Source organism: Equus przewalskii, chromosome 1 (assembly GCF_037783145.1).
Source record: "Equus przewalskii isolate Varuska chromosome 1, EquPr2, whole genome shotgun sequence".
NCBI lineage: Eukaryota > Metazoa > Chordata > Mammalia > Perissodactyla > Equidae > Equus > Equus przewalskii.
In genome coordinates, this window is record NC_091831.1 from 33788965 (window position 1) to 33812275 (window position 23311).

The following is a 23311-nucleotide window of genomic DNA, read 5'->3' on the forward strand; positions in this document are numbered from 1 at the left end:
CCTGGCCAACTCAAGTGTTTTCCTCATTTTAGGGGATCCCAATAAGCCCTCAGGATTCAGAAGTGTTAAGGCTCCAGTCACCAAAGTGGCTGCATCGATTGGAAATGCCCAGAAGTTGCCCATGTGTGACAAATGTGGCACTGGCATTGTGTGAGTATCTGCCTACCTCAGGCCTTGGAGCCCCTGTGGGTTGGGTAAACCATGAAAATGTGGAAGATGTTGGATGTTGTATGTTTTGGGTGTGATGGGGAAAAAAATCCTGCCTGGAAAAATGGAGCAGAGAAACCAGGAAAGTCCTGTGTCCTGGAGCCAGGTGGTGAAGGTTTCCCTTGGCCATGGAACCCTCAGGTTATGAACATGTAAAACCAGAAAAAGCAGGGCTGCCGTGTTGAAGTGGGAGGCACTTCTGGAGGGCTACAAGAGGAATATCTCTGAGCCCCAGGAGCAAGAAGCCCCTTTATGGCTGGAGCCCAGTTGGGAGGCCCTGATCTGCCTTTTGATTGGGCCTCTTGGGAGGAGCCCTGGCCCTCGTGCCACCTTCAGGAGCTGGTCAGTAATGGAGTCCCTTCCTGCCTCCCTCCTGCAGTGGCGTGTTTGTGAAGCTTCGAGACCGCCACCGCCACCCTGAATGTTATGTGTGCACCGACTGTGGCACCAACCTGAAACAGAAGGGCCATTTCTTTGTGGAAGATCAAATCTACTGTGAAAAGCATGCCCGGGAGCGGGTCACGCCACCTGAGGGCTACGACGTGGTCACCGTGTTCCCCAAGTGAACCAGCAGATCTACACGAAACACTGTTCTCCAACTAGGCCCTGCTGCAGCCTGATCTCTGAATGCTCTGGCCCTCTCTTCTCTCAAAAGTTCTTGCTTACTTATATCCCTCCGCGTTAAACATTGCGTCCCCCTGCTTTTGCTAACTGAGTCACACTAGCTGTGTGATGCCTGCTTTTACAATTAACAGGATTGTTTTGTTCAGTGTCTTCTTGCCAGTATCGCTGTGTTTTCTCTTCACCTCAGTTCCTCACTGCTGCAAATGGACATCAGCCAAATTTGAACCAAACTGAATTTAACCTGTCTGACAGTGATTTTGTTTTTATGCAATAAATGTATAGACTCCAAGGTGGTGTGGTGTCTCTTTATCATTTGACCATGTGTCCTACTCCCTGTCTCAAGCTAGATGAGATTTCTGAGACCTCTTTTCTTGTTTTAGGTTTCTTACTCCTCTGAGGTTTGAGGGCCTTTTCCTGCAGGTATGAGAAAATTGGCATCTGTATGGCCCATGTTCTTATATTTCTTTGAAACTTGCTCCAAGTTATCTTTCTCTGATGCTAATATAAGATACTTAGTTATGTTCTAATGAAATGTTGTTTTCCATACATCTGGCTGTTCTTGGTCTTACCTAAGGAAATGAATGCTTTCCAAATAATAGATGGGGAGCTTTAACAGTTGGCCTTAAAATATTCCCTAATCAGTCCCTCTCCAGCCTGGTTGCTGCCATGACAACCCCTCTCCTTTCTGAAGGGGAGCAAACTCAGGATCGTGGCCAGCAGCACTAAACCTGCAGATTGCTCAGGGAAATGGGAAATGCTCTCAGAAGAGACTGGGAACCCTGGCTGTTAAGGGGTCTTGAGTCAGAGACCATCACCATAGATGACCTCATGGAGTCATTTGCTCAAAACAGTGGCATTCTCATCACTCCAGAAATTGAGATTAAACAATTTGTTAAGAGAGGTGAACAGGGCACTCCAACCAACCCTCCTTCCTCCAAGAGAGCAAATCATCTCCCCTTAAGCACTGGTGACCACCGCAGGTAATAGCTTATGCCCTTTATTAATGAAGGGATTGACTTGTTGGTGCTTACTCTACTAGTAAGGATTTTACTAGTAGTGCTAGGATTTCATACCACAGATCTCAAACTAGAATACACCATGGACAGTTTAGACGCGAGCAGTTCTAGTCTACAAAACCCAGAACAAACCTTTCAGGTGGAAAGTTACTTCATGTTAAAGCTCGATTTTTTTTTTTTTGGTAGTTAATTTGTCCTTCCTTTAAACTCCATCTGTTTCTAAGTTTGTTACAGGCAGGGTGGCTTAAACTTTGCAATTTTGGGAAATCAACCTAAAACAAAAACTGCCTGAACCAAAGCTTGTTTGATTCGTTTACAAATGAGGTAACAACTGTGATTTGGGTTTATTGATTGGAAGGGGATGGATGGGTGATAGATTCTTCCAACGTTCTCCAGTCCTTTTTCTCAGATCATGTGCTAGTGAAATGCCTGCTTTTTAGAAGCCGCCTGTTGATTTCTCCCAGCCAAACCCAAGGACTTATTCTTGGTCCTCATCCGTCTCACCCACTCAGTGGTGTTTCCATCACTGCTCACCTAGGGCTTTGATTTGTTCGACCTGAACTTTCCCAGCACTTTCTGCTGCTCTGACTGCTGGGTCTCTCGTTATCTCCTTGCAGAAGTCAGGGATGACACCCTCCTCTGGTGACACCTTTCTTTGACTAGGCATCAAAGAAATAGGACTAATGTTTCAGGAAAACAAAGACAAAAGGCTTTTTAAAAGGATTTTCTTCTTCCTTTTTATTCTCTTTCGAAGATAACGCTAAGCATTATCTAAATTTTACTTGCATTGGGTTCTGCCCTTTCCTGGTGGATTTCTTTTCTCAGGTGTCTGAGCTGTTCTGACTTTCTCCCAGGTTGAAGGGAGAGGCTCAGAGGCGTATGCCTTTCATCTAGGGCCAGAGAATGCCTGGATGACCACTTAAAAGGGGAGAGGTGTCTTGACCCATCTTGAGTAAGAAAATATTGGTTAGGGTGGCCTCCATTCATTGCTTTCTTATCTCATTGGAGGTATTTAGGACTGGATTTCAGTAATGGAAGCATCAAACAGAAAGCAAGAGTATTTTTTAGATACAGTGTTTTTAAAGGATATTTGCAAAAATTATATCTTCTCTTCCCTTGTGGCAATACATATAATTTGGGAGGATAAATAGGAACCCTAGTAATCCTTTGTTTTAGTAATAATATTTAGAATATTAATTCCATATTTTCCCCATGGCCAGGTTAAAGAGCCCTGATTATAAAAGGAATTTTTCAAGCCCTCTAGAAGGGTGTTTCTTACATTTCAATGTGCATGAGAATCATCTGAGGACCCTGTGAAGATACAGATTCTGATTCATTAGCTGTGAGACCTGAGATTCTGCATTTCTAGCAAGTTCCGGAGTGACGTTGATGCTGCTGGTCCACGAATTGCATTTTGAGAGGCAAGTTTTCTAAAACACTGGGTTTGCCTTAACTCAGGGGTATGTAAGCTACCATATTGTGATTCAGTTGACTGTTAGGGAATATATACCACAATATTTTTAAAATTCAGTTATAACCAAAATTCATAGGTCTTTTTCTTTGAATTTTGATTATTATATGTACCTCAGTCCAGATATAGAACATTTCCATCACCCCATGATAAGTACCCCATAAGTAACCTTTGCTTATGCCTCTTCCCAGTTAATTTCCTCCCACCCCTGACCCACCCCATGGTAACACAGGCTTAGCCTTTCCTTTGGGTCTCCCAGCTCACCCTTCCCCGTAGCCAGTGGTTCCCCTCCTGACTTTATCAGGGTTGCTGCACTGTCCCAGGTCTCAGAACCATGGAGTGAGCTGTTCTCCATTCTCTTAACCTGCCCTTCATCCCAGCTGCTCTTTTGCCTGGAGCAGCCCTGGGTGTCATATAGGCTCTTGCAGGTTCAGCCTTTGAAGTCCATTGGGTTTCATGGGAGCTGCAGAGGAAACAATTTAATTTTCTTTTTAAAATGGAATGTGAAATAATTACAAAATGGGTGGGAAATGAGTGAGTAAAACATAATCAAGGTAATTCATTTGTATGTGTAACCGTGGCATCATCCATAAAGAAAAAGTGGTTAGATTTGCTGAGAAAATAGTTGGCAGCCACTGCCTGCATCCTTAAACCTGGGAGGCCATTCTGGCGGGCTGGATGGCATATAGCTTTATTACTCACATTACAGCTTGTTTACTTATAAACATCCAGCTGCATCGATAAATTGCACCACCATCTGGTATTTGCTCTTTGGCCCTAGTGGACACACTGTCCGTCTTCCCTAGAGGGTGACGGCTTCTGGAAAAGCAGCCGAGGCTGAGAGGCAAGAGAGAGGGACTTGACCCACTTGGCAAGTTTCATTCACTTCCCTAATAACCTCTTGAGCCCTGATGCTGTGCAAGGCACTGATCCAGGGCTGGGAATACAACAGTGAGCAAGACAGAGCAAGTCCTTGCCCTCATGGGGCTTCCTTTCTAGGAGGAGACAGACAATAAATAAATAAACGACTGCAAGTATAATCCTTGGCAAGAGTGAGAAATAACCTGGAGAAAGGTGCAGTAGAGTGAGGGGGCAGAGTGATGGGGATGGGGTGGATGTTTTCAGTGGAAGGTCAGGGAGCCCTGTCTGAGGAGTGACATCTGAGCAAAGACCTGCATGAATGTAGAAGCTCTGGGGCTATCTGCGGAGAGTGCTCCAGGCAGAGGGAGCAGTAGGCACAAAGGCTGTGAGCTGGTATGTTGTTGGCACAGAAGAAAGGCCTGTATGCCTAGGGCAAGTGAACAAAGGGAGAGTGATTGGACATATTTTTGGACAAGGAACCAGGGGCCTTGGTCTTGTAGGGCATTGTAGGCTGTTGCAATGGGAACTGGGCTACGCTGCCCCAATCCACCTTCAGGTAGGTCTGAAGGACTTATTTCCCCAGCTGCTGGGAGTGCTGCCGACTGATGGATGAGCCAACTATCTGGCCTCTTCTTCATTGCCCAAGGTTATTCACTTTTCTGAGTAGCCCACATGCAATGACTAATCAACATAAAGTACCCTGACCCCCACCTTACATGACTCTGAAGGACTACGGTAGCTTCAGTGTTTCCCATACCTTTGTTGAGACTGCGCTGCAGATCAACTTCCCACTCTCTGCCCCTCCTGCTTTCTTCCCCTCCCCCAGGTGATGATCCTAAAAATCCTCCCTAGTAAACCTTCTGTACGCTCACCTGTGACAGGTGGTATTGAGAGTGGTCCATGAAAGCAGATGCTAAGATGGGATTTGGAGCTGGCTCACCTGCTCCCCGGCTGGCAATGAGGGCCCTATCAGTGCTGGTAAATGCAGAGCAAGTAGCCCTGGCACAAGGGAGAAGGGCAATTGTTAAAATGTTCACTGTTGGAGAATGGGGTTGGCTTTCCTGTGGAAGGAAATGCACGAGGCATTGGAGAAATATGGGCAACATAGTAAATGTAAGGACAGTGAAATTGGATGCTTATTGCTAAGCTTGATTGAGGCTTTAGGGTGATATGGTCAATCATCAACTAAAAGCTAAGCATGAAAGCTAGAGGCCCATCTTGGTGGAGTGTAGAGAAGGCAGAAAGAGCCAAGTTTTAAGTCAAGGAGTTAATCATAAGAATTGTAGACGAGGATATGCATGGGATTGGATTCTGAGGTTGCTGGATCAAGGAAGGCAAAACAAAAAGTGGGATTAGGGAGAATTTATTGATTTGGGAGGATTCTTCCAAGATGAAGGATTTAACATCCTGGAAATGACTCCAGGAGATGGTACAAACATGGAATTAGGAAGGCTCTTAGAAGCATGGAAAAAGCAATGGCCCTCACCAAGGGAGGTATAAATGCCAGAAATTGACATGGCAGATGATGGAATAAGGAAGAAGGAAGCCTAAGTGAATTGGACATGCTCAAATGGAAAGGCTAAGTAAGACTGGAAAACTCACCAGATGACTATTTCAGGGTATGGCCCAAAGGATATGCCATTTACCAAAGCAGGAAGGAATGTGCTCACTTCTTTCTGGTGAGAGGGACACCAGCATCACTAAAACATTCAGTGGTGACCCTCCTCTGTATGGTTGATAGTTCCAACTGCTGACACAGAATTGGGCTCTCTACTAGTATTGGGGTTGATACCTGACAAAATAAAGATCAGGTGGAGATGTTTTGGATATCAGAGAAAGGTGAATGCAATTGTCACAAAGAATGGTAAGAGTGGATTGGCAGCCAGAGGGACTTGTCCTGCAGAGATTATGGAGATATTAATAAAACAAGGCATCCCTACTGGCAACATAGATCACAGCCAACAAAGGTACTGCCCAAGATAAATAACCAAAGAAAGCAAGAAGGAATAAGCAGGGAGCTGAGGGCAGTCTCCCCCATAAAAATCACACTCCATTTCCCGATTTCCTATCTGAGTTTTCATACCTGAAACCCAATGAATGAAAGATAGGCCATGGAAGACCCTGCAACATCATGAGAAATATTTCCAGTAATGATTTCTAGTCTTTCCTCAAAGAGACCATTGACTGTTTTCTCTGGTAACAGTATAGTTGGAAAAGGGGACTACACAGACATTTTGGAGACTGTTGGACTCTGGATGGGAGTTGATATGGATAGCTGGAGACCCAAAGCATCATCTTGGCCCCTGTGTTAGAGTGAGGGCATATGAGAGCCAGTGGTTATTTCCCTGGCTCCCAGATGTAGTTTGAATAAATATACTTGGCAATCGACACAGCACCTACATTTGTTCCTTGGCCAATGAGAGAAGAGCTATGATTTTCAGATGGGAAACTTCTGAAACTTGCTATTGCCTTCCATATATTAAATAAACAAAAAATCTCACACTATCACATCTGAGGTGAAGGAAGAGGAATTGGAATGGCAAAATTATTGTCCTTCTTAAAAAACTAAAGGGGACATAGGTGGTGGTCTTCAGTGGTATCTCCAGGTTAAATATACTTTTCTGGCCCCTGTGAACACCAGACATGTCTTGGAGAATGACAGTGAGTTCTCAAAAAACTCCATCAAGAAGTAGCATCAATGGCAGCTGCTGCAGGAGATGTGGTATCTTTGCTTATAGCAGATTAATGTGGTTTCAGTTACATGGTATCTGGCCACTGATTTGGCAGATGAAAGGGATCAGTAAAGGACAAATTATTGCATCTTGTACTTTCACCATGAAGAATGTCTTTTAGGATTCTGGACACAGCTTATCTACACCTTAGAACACAGTGATACTCCATATACTGAGCAACACAAAGATACAGCTTTGATGTGGCCCAGGGCAGAAAAAAGCTCTGCAACAGGTTGAGGCTGTGGTGCAAATGGCCCTGCTGCTTGGGTCATATTACCTAGAAGACCTTGTGATGTCAGAGATATCATAATGGGACACCAGTGAGAGAATCAAAATGCAGGCCCCTTGAGTTCTGAAAGAGTACTTTGCCATCTATAGTAGAGAATTAGATACTTTTCAAAAAGCAGCTCCTGGCGTGCTACCTGACAATGGGATATCAAGTGGCAGAACTGCTCTTCGTGATCTGAATTCTGTCAGACTTGTTATGTCAGAAGGTCAGGCATATCCAAGAATAATCCTTCATGAGATGGAAGGACTGAACCTGAACAAGGTTGGAGGACACTTGCAAACTGCATGAGCACATAGCCCAGACCATCACATCACCTACCACTGTTGTATCAATCCCTCTCCCTCATCTCTTCCCCGTGGCTGATGGTAGATCCCTTATGATCAGCTGAAGGTGGAAGAAGAAGCCCAAACTTGATTCACAGATGAGTTGGCTTGGTATGTGGGTGAAAGCTGATATGGATAGTGGCTGTGCTGCAGCACTACGTGGGGTGGTCTTGTAAGGATAAATCATCACAGTGGGCAGAGCTTCATGTGGTATACCTAATGATCCACTTTGTATGGAAAGGAGAGGCCCACGTTTAAATGTGGATGGATGGACTCATGGACAATGGTGAATGGCTTGGTTGGCTGATCAAGGACTAAAGGGGGAAGATTAGAAGATCAGGGCAAGGAGGTCTAGAGTAGAGGAATATAGATGGACATTTGTTAACACTCATTAGAGAGAATCAACCATGGAAGAGGCACTAAACAACCAGGTTGGCAAAATAGCCGATTGACATCAACCAGTGTGTTGGCCACCCCTGTGTTGGCAGAAAGGATGCATAGATGGAGTAACCAGGATGGCAGGAATGAAGGCTGTGTATGGACCCAACAAGATGGGCTTCTATTTACCAATGCCAGTCTACCTGGTGCTGCTGTCAAACGTCTAACCTTTCAGCAAGAAAGACCAAATGAAGAGGACCATCCTTTGAAGGAGCCAACTAGCGACTTGATGGCTGGCTGACTACATGGGATCACTTCCATCATAGAAAGCACAGTGACTTATTTTGGCAGGAATAGACATGTATTCCAAATATGGATTTGCCTTCGCTATCTACAGGGCCTCAAACACATCACTCTCTGAGGACCTATAGACTCTTTGATCTATTAGCACAGGACTCCATCTAGCATTGTCTGACTGAGGGACCCATTTTACAGCAAAGGAGGCACAGCAGTGGGCACACGACTGTGTAGTCCCATGGATCTATCACATACCACACCACCTAGAAGCTGCCAGCCTGAGTGATGGAATGGCCTGTTGAAAGCATAGCTGAAGTGCCAATTCAGACACTAGACCTTGTGAGTGTGGGCTGTCATCTTCTAGGCTGCAGGAACACTTTTAATCAATGAATTTTATGTGGTGCTGTGTCCCTAAGAGGTAGAATATATTAGTCCAGGAACAAGGGGCAGAAGCAGGAGTGCTCCTGCTTACTATCACTCCTAGCGACTCCCTTGGGGAATCTGTGCTTCCCATACCTGTATATCTGAACTCTGCGGGATTTGAGATCTTGGTTCTCAAGGGGAGGATACTTCCATCAGGGGAAAGAGCACAAGTTCCACTCAACTATAAGGTACAGCTGTCTTCTGGGCACTTCAGTCTCCTCATGCCAGAGAAGCATCAGGCAAGAAGAAGAATCATCATCCTTGTGGGGTCATTGACCCTGATCATTGGAGGACTTAGGGATGCTGCTGGTATGCAGTGAGTGTAGGCAGGAATATTTTTGGCAGCTAGGTGATAATGCAGGCACCTCTTGGTAGTCTCTTATCTAATTTTGATGGTAAATAGGCAAGTACAGCAGCCACCGCCTAAAATGGGCATGGGACCCGTGGTTAAGGATCTGCAGGGGTGAGGATCTGGGTCATACCATCAGGTAAGCCACAGATTCACAGACATGCTAGTTAAAGGTGAAGGGAATCTAGCTGGAATGCATTGTAGAAGTGGGAGATAATGAATATGAGTTACAGCTCTGACTCCAACTTCAGTGGCAGGGGCTGTCATTTATCCCAGTAACCTCCCTCTTCTAAGTTTCCCCCAGGAAAAATGGCCCACCAGAATCTGGGAGGAGCTGCCTTCAGAGGTCGTATGAAGAATCGCACTGAAGCTGACACTGATGTATCACCAAGATAGCCCTGCAGAACCAAAGGGTTCAGTCCTTGAGCTGCTGGGAGAGTTGGCAGCAGAGGGCCCCATCTGTCAGTCCTCTTCAGGATTGCCTCAGTTGAAGAATATTGCCTCATGGCCCCTTCCTGAGGCAGTCCAATGCCTGGGGAACCAGCGACTCAGGGCAAATGAGAATTAGAAAGAATGTATAGGGACTTGAACAGATGTGTGTTGCATGATTTGTATGTTGTATGATTTCTGTTCTGTGGAAGAATGCCTGTGGCCAAGGACTGAGAGCATGCCAAGGATTTGTTACAGTGGTTGGGTTGTAATTGACTTCTCTCCTCCCTTCCATGAAATACTCACTTGACATGAGGTTGTTGAATCAATTTGAAAAGAAAGAAAGCATTTCCGTCCAATGTTATTAGGCCTACAAGGAATTGAATTGCTGAAACTATTTGGCAGAAGACACTCATTGCACTGAAGCAGGAGCCAGTTCTGGTGACAAACATACCTAAAAACTTTGGCAGAATGTCTACTGTTGAATCAAGAGAGGGTTTACTCCATTGTGATTACATTTATATGTCCTGTGATTTGTGGATAATAATTGCTGAAGGGAGGCAGCGTGGTGAATTTTTTCTAACTTCTGACACCTAATGAATTTCCAGACATTCTTTATAGTTTCAAGCACTCTCAGCTTCTCAGCAGCCTTGGCATAGGCAAAGAATATGAGGTTTACAAGATGCTACAGGAGAAAGAGGAGTTAACAAACTGAAGTAGTCCACTTAATTCCTGCTTTTGCAGGAAATCCTGGAGTCTGAGGAGAAAGGTGACCAGCCCTGCAAGTGGTCTGAGGCTCTCGTTCAAGGCCTGTGGTGAGGGCCAGTCATTGCTGAAACAGAGGTGAGCACAGCCTACAAGTGGGAGGAAAGAGCAGGGTATGAGTTTTTAAATGCTGATACCTAAACTAAAATAATCTAACTATCCCTTTCTGCCTTGGTACTACAGAAGCTGGTGATCTGCCCATTTCCTGTCATGTGTGCATCATATGCCTGAGGATTGGTAAATTTTCTTGTGGTGGGATTTTGTTGGTTTGTCCCTCAGGCCCCCCTTGATTTGGTCGGAGCGCACATATCCCATTCCTGCAGTGATTGGTGGGTGCACGTGGGCAAAGGTCAAGGGCAATGGAGAAACTGAACCAACTGGAGTAACCAGCAGAATGAATCTGGGCTCTGAACTTCATCTTGGTGCTGAGGAAATGCCTTTTTATATTTCTGCTCCAATGCGTTTAGCACATCAGAGTCCTGCACTTACTGCTCTCCCTTCTTCTCCCCACTTTACCCATCTGCTAAGGGAGAGTCATCTCTCCTGAGAAGTATCAGCATACCTGTTGACTCTGATGAGGAGAGACCTGCCTCAGCCAGGCTTCCACTCTCCTGGAGTCATTCTGCTTTAAAAGGGACTGACCTTGTTTTTTCAGGGCAACCAGTTTCACCACATCCTAGCTCTAAGAACTTAGCCAGGTCACTGACCCTCCTGTAGTCATGACCCTTCTTTCATTCCTGATGTTGATAATTTGTGTCTTCTCTCTTCTTGATTAGTCTTATTGTATCTATTTAGTTTTTTTGGTTACTATTTAATTCATTTCTGTAATTATGTTTATTATTTCCTTCTTCTTCTTGCTTTACGTTAGTTTGTTCTTCTTTTCCTAGTTACTTCAAGGTGGATGTTTAGGCCATTGATTTGAAACCTTTTTTTCCTTTTCTAATGTAAGTATTAAATAATATAAATTTCCCTCTAAGTCTTCCTTTGGCTGCATGCCACAAAATTGCTATATTGTGTTCTCATTTTTATTCACTTCAAAATAGTTTCCAACTTCTCCTGTGATTTCTTCTCTGACCCTAGGAATATTTACTAGTGTTGTGTTTAATGTCTAAACAGTTGGTGGTTTCCCAGCCATCTTTCTGTTATTGATAGTTTATTTAATTTCGCTCAGAATTGGAATTAGATCCTTTTCAGTTTGTCAGTTATCAATTTCTTTTGTAGCCCAGAACATGGTCTATACTGCTGAATAGTACTTATGCACTTGAAAAGTATGTGTATTCTGCTGTTTTGGATGGAGTGTTTTATAAAAGTTAATTAGGTCAAGTTGGTTGATAGTGATCTTCAAGTTTTGTATCTTTTTACACATTTTCTATTTACTTGTTCAATCATTTACTGAAAGTGGACACTTGAAATCTCTAGCTATAGTCATGAATTTGTCTAGTTCTTTCAGTTCTGTCAGTTTTTGTTTTATATATTTTAAAGCCCTATTTTAGGTGCATATACATTTAAGATTCTTATATTTTGTAATGAGTTGACTCCTTTGTGATTATGAAATGAACATTGTTATCTCTGGTACTATTATTTCTTCTGAAATCTACTTTGCCTGATATTAACATAGCCATCCCAGCTTTCTTTGATCAATGTTTTCATATAATATCTTTTTCCATCCTTTTAATTTTTCTGTGTCTTTATATTTAGGGTTGGTTTCCTGTAGAAAGCATATAGTTTGACTGAGTCTTGCTTTTTCATTCAGCTTGACTATCTCTACCTTTTGGTTTTGACTATTTTTATTTCATTCAATTTTTGATGTCAATGGGTGTATGTCTGCCATCTTGCCAGTAGTTTTCTCTTAGTCATTTTTGATTTTTGTTTCTGTTTTCCTTTTACCCGCATGCTTTTGGATCAATTGTGTATTTTTTTATGGTTCCATTTGATCAAACTATTTGTTTATTAGCTCTGTCTATTTTTTTCTGTTTTGTTTTTAGTGGTTTAGAGTTTACATCATCAACTTACTGTAGTCAGTGTTCAAATGATATTATACTATATCAAGCATAGAGTGAAAACCTTACAATAGCAAACTTCTGTTTCCTGCCCCCTTTTATGATATTGTTGTCATATATTTTATTTTGACATGTTTAAGCACAATACAGTATTTAAAAAAGATAAAAAATAAAAACTAGTCTATAATATTCTAAACAATTTTATGTAAGTAATTCCCACATTACCCTTTCCAATGGTTTTCATTCCTTCTTGGAGATCCATGCTTTCAACTGGGATCATTTTCCTTCAGCATTACTAATTTCTTTTAGTCATAGTTTTAGTGTGGACAGCTGGTGATGAATTTACTTAGTTTTAGATTATCTGAAGATCTTTTTATGTAGCCGTTTTTATTGAGGCATATTTTCAACGTGTAATTTTATTTAGTTTTAAAAGATCAATTGTGAAAGTTTTCTACATTAAGTATTTTCTTTCCCTTATTCTCTTTCTACTCTCCCTCAAAGACTCCAGTTAAACATGTAATAGACTGTTTCAATACCACAGGTCACTGATGTGCTTTTCTTTCTTTTTGGTTCGTTCTTTTTTCTCTCTGTGCTGCAATTTGTATAATTTTTATTGATATTTTATTCTACTTTGTCCAATCTGCTGTTATGCCCACCCGATGCATTCTCTACTTTAGAGATTGTGATTTTAAATTCTAAAGTGTCCATTTGGTTCCTTTTAGGGTTTCTTTTCTCTGCTAAATTTCTTTATCCTTTCATCCGTTAACCCTCTTTCCCCCTCTCTATTCTTTAATGTATTTATAGTAGCTATTTTAAAGTCCTTACCTGCTAATTTCAACATCTTCATCATCTGTGGGTCTGTTTCTTCTGATTGATTTTTGTCTTGATTATCTGTCATATTTTCTTACTTCCTTGGATGTCTCATAAATTTTGATTGCATGCTAAAAACTGTATAAAACAGCAGTAGAGACTGAATATTTGCTTCCCAGAAGAGGCATGCCCTTTCCTCTGTCAGGCAGAGCGAAGAGCTGAGCTCTTTGCACTAATCACAAGGTGGGCTCTTTTGGGGTGAGGACTCAGTTTTACTTTCTTTCAGTTAACCATTCATTTCATTGTCTTGAGAGCAAGATTAGACCTCTTTCTTCAGCAGTTGTTGGGATCTAAGTGCCTGAAACTACAAGCATTTTCTTTTCTTGCCAACTCAGGCCCCAGCTTTTCACACTATGGGAGATCTCTTCTTCCAGCCCAGCTCCCAGTGTCCCATACTCTGCTGTGTGCTTGATAAAAGTCTTGTGGGGAAAATTGGCTGGCAGTGAGGAATATATAGGTTTATGTGTAGGGCTCTTCAGATTACTGTCTGTCACTCTAGCCCGTGCAGTCATTCAAAATTCAGCTGATTTCTTCTTATTCCTTAGGGAAAATAATGGCTCATCTAGGAAGAGCCCATCCTCCTCTGGAATTGAGTTGCAACTTCAACTCTCTGTTAGATAAATGTGATCTTGTTGCTTATCTACTGTTTTCTTGATTTGACTATGGGAGCAATGGTCTTTTGTGATCATTTGCAATCTAAAAAGAAGTGGAACTTCACTTTTTAGTCCCATTATGCCCCAAGTATTTTCCCCCATAAATCAGCTTTCTAAAAGTTTAAACAGAATGTCATGAAGGCATAACGTCTTGAATGCGTTTTCACAATTGTAAGCACGGGACCAGTTTAAACTGACCCCATCTTATCAGCAGAATGTTGAAGTTGCCTTGCGGTTGCAGCGAGCCAAAATGCAAGTCATGTGGCTGGAGCGTGTACAGAGGAGAAAATTTTGACCTGAAATACACCTGGAACCAAAGATTCTTCCCCCAGGGAGCCTGGACATGACCAGAACTTGAAATCTAGCCTCTCAGCAGAAGCAAGGAGTCTGTTGTGTAGGAAGACCCGGTGTTAGAGCCCCTTTCCACACCTTACCATAAATGTTTAAAGCCCTCCAATCAAAATCTGCCCCACTTGCGCTTCTGCATACCAGCCTGTTCTCTTTAACCTCTTAAATGTTTCCCCAAACTCTGGATCCAGGAGACAGATTTGAGAGCCTTGTCTTCTGTTTCCTTGGTGGTCAATCTTACAATAAAGCCTTTTCTTTTCTCAAAAGCCCATGCTGTGGTACTGGCTTCTGTGTGTCGGGCAGTGGACCCTTACCCAGTAACACAACCAGTTATAAGACAATGATTTCTTACAGAATAATTGTGTGATAACTCTCTGTGAATATTTTATGTGAAAATTATTGGGATGACATCATCTCATCCCCATGGAGCATAAAACAAGCATATGCGGAAGATGCATTTGCCCCCTAATCAGACTGTATTTGTATGAGCATACATTTGCTTGTTTCTCTCTGGGTCCATGCCTATGGTGATTTGGTGCCATTAGACCAATTATATGCCTTTTAATGGATTTAGTTGTCTGTTACGGCAAACCTTATCAAGTGTGGTTTCTGTTTAGATAAAAATTAACCACATAAATTTCTTTAATTACTCATTAATTGTTGTTTTGTTCTGTATATTTTAAGGAAAGATATGCTATACAACAATTCTGGAATATACTCAGATACCAAGGCATAAATTAATAACCACTGCTTCCCCTTTCTTCATTGTTAATAATTTGTTTCTAGTCTCAGGATTGCTTATCTTAAAATAAATTCATATTGGATAATGGGTTCAAACTTTAGCGGCAATGATTTAACCCCCACTACCAGCTCTAATGATTTATATGGTGCTTGCTGGGGCAAGGGCCTAGATTAGACTCACACAATGGCTCTGATTGTTGCCTTGCGTTCCAAATTGTCCCTTCACTTTTTCTTTCTTTTTTTCCAGTTATTTTATTGAAATCATCTAACATTGTCTAATTTCGAGTGTACATTATTGTTTATCAGTTTCTGTATGGACTGCATCATGCTCACCCCCAGTAGTTTAATGTCTATCCATCACCATACATACGTGCCCCTTTACCCCCTTCACCCCCACCTTCCCCTCCCCTCCCTCTTTGGTAACCACTCATCTGTTCTCTTTATACATGTGTTTTGTTTTTTTTTTTGAGGAAGATTAGCCCTGAGCTAACATCTGCCACCAATCCTTCCCTTTTTGCTGAGGCAGACTGGCCCTGAGCTAACATCTGTGCCCATCTTCCTCTACTTTATATGTGGGACACCTACCACAGCATGGCTTGCCAAGTAGTGCCATCCCAGGTGCGGACCCGGGATCCGAACCGGGGAAACCCAGGCTGCCAAAGCGGAATGTGGGCACTTAACCACTGAGCCACTGGGCTGGCCCCTTATCCATGTGTTTATCTTCCACATGTGTGTGAAATCATGCAGTATTTGTATTTCTCTGTCTAGCTTATTTTGCTTAACATCATACCCTCAGGGTCCATCCATGTTGTTGGAAATGGGATGATTTTGTAATTTTTATGGCTGAGTAGTATTCCATTGTATATATATACCACATCTTCTTTATCTATTCATCCATTGATGGGCACTTGTGTTTCTTCCAAGTCTTGGCTATTGTGAATAGTGCTGCAATGAAATCTCTTTGAATTGTTTATTTTGTGTTCTTTGAATAAATACCCAATAGTGGGATAGCTGGGTTGTATGGTATTTCTATTTTTAATTTTTTGAGAAATCTCCATACTGTTTTCCATAGTGGCCGTACCAGTTTGCATTCCCACCAGCAGTGTATGAGGGTCCCCTTTTCTCCACATCCTCTCCTTAACATTTGTTATTTGTTGTTTTTGTTTTGTCCCATTCTTCAATCTAAATGAATGAAGAGAGAGAGTGAAAATCCGTTTTTAGCCTGACTATGATAATAGTCTTACTTTACAGGTGCCCCTCTCCAAAAGGAACTTTCATATTTCTTATCAATTCATCTATAAAATAAAGGACTTGAGCTAAATTATGGTCAAGTTTTAAAACATGCAAACCTTGTGCTCTGGTGAATGCCTTATGTGGCAATAGTCTAAAATTCCACAAGATGGCGTGCCTTCCACTGCTGAAGCAGAGCTTTGGGCCTGAACGGACTTGCCTTCCCACAAAGCTGACTTACTTCTTTTGCTTCATTGAAACAAGGAAACCAGACCTTCCGCTCCCCTCCTTTCCTTACCTATGCTTGTAGTTTGAAAACAAAACAAAACTTCTTGTTTTACTTTCTTTTTATACAAAAAATGAAAATAAAATAAAGTTTGCTTTTAGTAATTTCTACTCAGTTTTCTTCCTTTTTCTTTTAGAGCACTATGGACAACTTTTTCTTTCTTACCTGTAATCTTTGAGCTATCTGACTTCATCTCTCTTCTCTCTCTCTCTACTCTTCTCTCTGGTCCTACCCTTAGTTATTTCAACTTCTAAATATATGAAAGGGTTTCATGATTCTTAACTCTTCTGTTCTTTCTTATATCAATGCTTAATTACCTCTAGGCTTTGCAAACAGCTTCGAGTCTGTGGTGATAGCTGTAATTACTATGTGTGAGGATTTAAAAGACTGGCTTCTTTTGAACACTTTTTTAAAAAACATCTCATCTATGTGCTTTATTTTATTTTATTTTTTTAAAGATTAGCACCTGAGCTAACATCTGTTTCTCATCTTCTTCTTTTTTTTTCTTTCCTCTTCGTCTCCTCCCCACAGCTCCCCAGTAATAGTTGTATATTCTAATTGTAGGTCCTTCTGGTTGTGCTATGTGGGACGCCGCCTCAGCATGGCCTGACAAGCAGTGCCGTGCCCACACCCAGGATCTGAACCAGTGAAAACCTGGGCCACTGAAGCTGAGCACACAAACTTAACCACTTAGCCACGGGGCCAGCCCCAGACTGGCCTCTTTTAATATTTTTCTTTTGCTTTGCAGGTGATTCTCATCGCAGAATAGTGTAAATAAAGGCAAGGCGTGTGAATGGGTATTTGGAAGACTTATTAAATGAACTAGAATGGACCAGTTAATTGAGGTTTGAGAGAAGACGTTATGTTTAATTTTATACATGTTGACTTTTGGTGATATAGAGTTTTTTCAGTGGATATTTCTTTAGAGCTTTCAAAAGTTAACTTGACATTGATTGGAAAGACAGTGACAGTGTATGTTTTATGCTTTAAAAAAATATTTTACACTATTTGTTTCACCCTTTGATCCTACTAGTTTTCCTGAGCTATGCTACCTGCAATGTGATCTGCTCCTTTATTTTCCAGAACCATTTTGATGATAAAGATCAGAGTTGTAGTAACTCAATGAAGAAATTAATTGACAACATCAGGATTCTGAGCTCACCATGGGTCTAAGTGAGGTCAAGATACTTTCTTCCTGAATATTCATTCATGTTCTTGCCTCTTCCAAGTCTAGAATTTATCTAGACCAACCTGTGGCATCTAGTGTTTTAATGCTAAAATCCTGCCCTTAGCTCAGAGTCATCCATCTGGGAAAGATCCTGGGGATTACTTAGTCCTATCATTTTATTTCATGGATGAGGACATGAACTCTCAGAAAGATGAAGCAAAAAATTTTAAGGGTTTTTAGAAAACAAGAGTAGAAAATAGGGCTATACTCAAGCCCAAAGACCTCCTGTCCAAGAGTTTTTCCACTCTACTCCTAGGCTGGGACTCCATAAGGTGTTTTGGGACTTTCAAAGGACTGCCCACACCAGTCAGTAGTGGCCCAAGAACCTTGCTGAAATTCCATGAGGTTGCCTTCTAATCAACATTTCAGAGACCGGATCCTCAAACTACTCAGCTGACCTTACCCTGGGGAGCAGGAAGCACCGCCAGGAAGAGAGGACATTTGGGTTTTGGGGATGGAGAAACTTTGCAGAAGTGATACTGTGAGGAATACACTGACTAGGGCTGGGTTTGGATGCTTCAGTAGGGGCTTTGGCAGCCTCCATGTAGTTGGGTTGGGGATGCTAAAATGACTGGATGTGTTCAGATCAGGGGCACATGTCATAGTTTTAACCCTGTGCTGACCTGACATGCTTTGCATTCTGCATAATTGGTAACTAACTGAGTGATTTTAGAGAAATCACTTACCTACTATAGGCCAAGGTGACTTTGTCTTGAGTTGAATTTCATGATATCTTGGGAACTTTTTCATTTCTAAAGTATTGATCTATTTCCAGAGTCAGCTCATAGATAGAAAGAACACTGACTAGCTGTGTGCTTTGTAGAGGGTTGTCCAAATTTTCTCAACCTCTCTCCTCAGCCGCAAATTACACATCATAGTAATTCCTGACACTTAATGCCTCAGGATTGTGTGAAGAATTGATTTTAATTTACAAAGTGAAAGAATTGATGTTAAGTTGATTATAGACAGCAAAATGATATATGAGTGTAAGGAATTATTAGTGTCTTTAATTATAATAGTTTTTTCCCCCTTAGTTTCTGAGTTCCAGTATAGACAATAATTTTATATGCACACTAAGTTTCACCTCCAGTGTAGGGACCATGTCACATTCATCTTTATGGTCCCAAAGCCTTATGCAGTGCTTGGCACAGTTATAAGTGTGCTCAGTAAGTTTACTTTATTTTATTTTATTTTTTGGTGAGGGAGATTGGCTCTGAGCTAACATCTGTGCCAATCTTCCTCTATTTTGTATGTGGGATGCCACCACAGCATGACTTGATAAGTGACATGTAGGTCTACACCCAGGATCTGAACCCACGAATCCCTGGCCACTGAAGCAGAGCCTGTGAACTTAACCACTACACCACCAGGCCAGCCCCAATAAGTTTATGTTTTTAATTAGATAAAAGAGGCTTTTATTAAGCTTACCAGACTTTCCCCCCTGTCATTCATTATATACAGGGAAGCCATAACAAGTTATTTAACAATATTGGTGATTTAAATTATTTTGTTTTGGAGAGAGTAAAGGAATACTAAGAATTCACGGACACTAACAATCATTAGAATTTCTTTGACTGTTTCTGGTTAAAGAACAGGAAAAAAGTGAACTGGGTTGTGAGGGTCATCATTTTGTTCTTTCTGGAGTCATTTAGTTAATTGGGCAAATATTACTTGACAAGCATTTTAAGCAGCTACTGTGTGTAGGATCCTACACTAAGCACCGTGGGGCATTTTCAGTTTTGTAATGTTAAAGAATCATAAAACTTGGTCCCTGTTTTGTAAGTGATAAAGGTCTAAGTGAGGAAAGGCAGAATATACATATTCTTACTTCTTGGATGAAATGATAATTTTTTAAAAAGCGGCACAGACAAAATACCTGCTCTAAACTGAAGCTGTAGTTAACGATTGAACTAGTGCAATCATAGTGCACTTAAAAGAACCGATGGCGTAAATTGGTCATGAAGGATGGAGAAGTGTCAGATTGGACAAGTGGGTTGGCAAAGAGACTGGGTAGACGGAGCAGAGGGACTTTAAATGGGGCTTATTTTCTTAACTTTTTTTTGGATAGTTCGTGTTTAGTATGTAGAAATGGAACTGGTTTTTCCATGTTGAATTCGTATCCTGTAACTTTACTGAATTTTAGTTCTAATAGTGTTTTTTTTTTTTTTTTTTTTGAGCTTTAGGGTTTTCCACATATAAATTCATGTCATCTGCAAACAGAGATAATTTTATTTCTTCCTTTATGATTTGGATGTCTTTTATTTCTTTTTCTTTTCTAATTGCTCTGATTAGGACTTCTAGTGTTATGTTGAAGAGAAATGGTGAGAGTGGATATCCTTGCCTTGTTTCTGATCTTAGAAGATAAACTTTCAGTTTTTCCCCATTGAGTTTGATGTTAGCTGTGGACTTTTCACATTTGATCTTTATTGTGAGGCAAATTCCTTCTATACCTAGTTTGTTTAGAGTTTTTATCATGAAGCGGCGTTGCCTTTTGTCAAATGCTTTTTCTGTGTGTATTGAGATGATCATATGATTTATATCCTTCAGTCCGTTAATGTGGTGTGTCACATTACTTGATTTGTGGATATTGAACCATCTTTGCATCCCTGGGATAAATCTCACTTGGTTATGCTATAGATTTTTAAAATTTGATGTTGAATTCACTTTGCTAGTAATTTTTTGAGGGTTTTTGCGTCTATGTTCATTAGTAATATTAGCCTGTAGTTTTCTTTACTTGTAGTGTTCTTTTCTGGCTCTGGTATCAGGGTAATGCTGACTTCATGAAATGAATTTGGGAGTTTTCCCTTGCATTTATATTTTTTGGAATTTTGAAAAGATTTGGTATTAATTCTTTTTCAAGATTTAAAAATATATGTATTTGATAGAAGTCACCAGTTAGCTATCTGGTTCTGGACTTTTGTTTGTTGGGAAATTTTTGATTATTGATTCAGTCTTCTTATTTGTTATTAATCTGTTCAGATTTTTAATTTCTGCATTATTCAGTATTGGTAGCTTGTATGTTTCTAGTAATTTGCCTATTTCTTCTAGGTTATCAAATTTGTTGGCATATAATTATTCAAAGTAGTCTCTTATGATCCTGTGTATTTCTGTGACCTCAGTCATAATGTCTCCTCTTCCTTTTCTTATTTATTTGAGTCTTCTCTCTTTTTTTCTCCGTTAGTCAAGCTAAGAGTTTCTTAATTTTGTTGATCATCTAAAAAACCAACCCTTGGTTTTATTGATTTTTTCTATTATTTTTCTATTCTCTATTTGCTTTGTTTCTGCTCAAATCTTTACATTTTGAGATTTGTTTGTTGTTCTTTTTCTAGTTTCTTGAGGTATAAAGTTAGTGGTTTATTTGACATCTTTTTATTTTCTAAATGTAGGTATTTTTATCACTATAAACTTTCCTTTTAGAAGTGCTTTTGCAGCACCCGTAACTTTAGATATGTTGTGCTTACATTTTTGTTTTATGATTTTTGTTTTGGGTCAGAAAGATTGGCCCTGAACTAACCTGTTGCCAACCTTCCTCTCTTTGCTTGAGGAATATTGTCCCTGAGCTAACACCTGTGCCAATTTTCCTCTATTTTGTATGTGAGATGCCACCACAGCATGACTTGATGAACAGTATGTAGGTCATCACCTGGGGTCTGAACCTGTGTACCCTAGGCCGCTGAAGCAGAACATGAAAACTTAACCACTACACTACCAGGTCAGCCCTGTTTTGAGTTCTCTATTGATTTTTTTCTGTCACCGTTGTTTGTACAGAAGTTTGTTGTTCAATTTTCACATATTTGTGAAATATCCAGCTCCTCCTGTTATTGATTTCTAGTCCAGACCATTATGGTTGGAAAAGATATTTGGTATGATTTCAATTGTCTTAAATTTGCTAAGATTTGATTTGTGACCTATCATATGATCTCTCCTGCATACTGTTACGTATGTGCTTGAGAAGAATGTGTGTTCTGCTGCTGTTGAAAGGAATGTTCTGTATGTCTGTTAGGTCCATTTGGTTTAAATTATGATTTAAGTCTAACCTTATTGGAGTTAAGTAGTTAACAAATCACCACATTACAGTATTAGGGTACTCTGATTTTGATATATGCTTATCTTTACTAGTGCATTGTATAAATTCATGTTTTCTCATATTATTTATTAGTGTCCTTTTGTTTCCACTTGAAGAACTCTTTTCAGCATTTCTTGTAAGGCAGATTTAATGGTGATTAATTGTCTGAGCCTTTGTTTATTTGGGAAAGTCTTTATCTTGCCTTCATTTCTGAAGGATAGCTTTGCTGGGTAAAGTATTCTTTGTTGGCAGATTCTTTCTTTCCCGTTTTCTCCTTGTCTGAAATATCTCTGCTGAGAAATATGCTGATAGCCCTATGGGGGGGATTCCTTCTATGAGAGAAATATATTTTCTCTAGCTGCTTTTAAAATTCTCTCTTTGTCTTTGATTTTAAACAGTTTTATTATATATGTTTTGGAGAAGATAATTTTGGATTGAAATTTTGGGATGACCTATTAGCTTCATGAACTTTGATGCCCAAATCTCTTCCCAGGTTTGAAAAGTTGTCAGCCATTGTTTCTTTAAATAAGCCTTCTACCACTTTTCCCCTCTTTTTTTCCTTCTTGGCCCCCAATAATATGTACATTTTTCCTCTTTATGGTATCCAACAAGTCCCATAAGCCTTCTTCATTTATTTTTATTGTCTTTTCTTTATACTCCTCTGAAATGATAATTCCAATTGATCTGTCTTCTAGCTCTCTGATTCTTTCCTCTACTTGTTCAAGTCTGACGTCGAAACTCTCTATTGAATTCTTCAGTTCGATCATTGTATCCTGAAGCTTCCAAATTTTTGTTTGGTTATTTGTAATGTTTCCTATTTTTTAAAAAGTTTTTTGAAACTCTATATTTTTAAAATCAATATGGATCCATTAATGAAACATCAGCACTGAATACAAACTACTTGACATGTGTATTCCTTTCTGAAGACAGATTAAAAATACATTCTTGTCATTAATTTGCTCACTTTTAATTTAGTGTAAATATATATGAGGTTCATGTAAGTGTGTTTTGAAAAGAACTCATTAAGTAAAAATCAAATGTTCCCAAAATTCTTAAGTTTATGTAAATGATCCAAGAATATTATACTGCTCATATGTATATTTTAAGTGAATCACTTTTTTAATATTTTATTTTTATTGAGGTAATATTGGTTTATACATTATATAAATTTTAGGTGGTACTGCTGAGACTCTCTTTTGAATTCTTCAGTTCAGTCATTGTATTCTTCAGCTCCAAAATTTCTATTTGATTCTTTTTTATGTTTTCTATCTCTGTGTTGAACTTCTCATTTTGTTCTTTTATTGTTTCCTCATATCATTAAATTGTTTACCTATGTTCTCTTGTAGCTCTCTGAGCATCTTTAGAACAATTATTTATAATTCTTTGTTAGAAAGTTCCCGGAACTCTATTTCTTTGAAGCCAGTTACTGAAGACTTACTGTAGTCCTTTAGTGGAATCATTTCTCCCTGATTCTTCATTTTCCCTGGAGGCTTGCATAGGAGTCTGCACATTTGAAAAAACAGTCACCTTTTCTGTTGTTTATGGACTGACGTTGGTAAGAGAGGAGTTTCACCTGTGGGTGGGGCATGCTGGAATATGCTGCGACCCCAAGTCAAGTGGTTGGGTGCAAAATGTGGGAGCATGTGACAGCAGTTGAGGGGGTCGCAGGGGTGTGGTGTCTCTGGCTCAGGCTGCATGAGTCCACAGCATTGACAACTGTATGGA

The 23311-nt window shown here is 40.4% G+C and overlaps 1 protein-coding gene and 1 long non-coding RNA gene across 2 annotated transcripts in view; both read left to right on the forward strand.

Moving 5' to 3' along the window:
- The window catches only part of PDLIM1 (PDZ and LIM domain 1), a 42477-nt gene extending 41357 nt beyond the window's left edge, over nucleotides 1–1120 (forward strand). Inside the window, exons 6-7 of the mRNA XM_070561284.1 lie at nucleotides 33–150; nucleotides 587–1120. Of these exons, the coding sequence (XP_070417385.1) occupies nucleotides 33–150; nucleotides 587–773 (305 nt within the window). The 3' untranslated portion in view covers nucleotides 774–1120. The remainder of the gene's footprint in view (nucleotides 1–32; nucleotides 151–586) is intronic.
- A 9002-nt stretch (nucleotides 1121–10122) lies between these two features.
- LOC139073988 (uncharacterized) lies at nucleotides 10123–12340 on the forward strand. Its single transcript, XR_011523242.1, has 2 exons — nucleotides 10123–10242; nucleotides 10348–12340. It is a non-coding gene; the product is annotated as an uncharacterized lncRNA (long non-coding RNA).
- Nucleotides 12341–23311: the final 10971 nt, after the last annotated feature.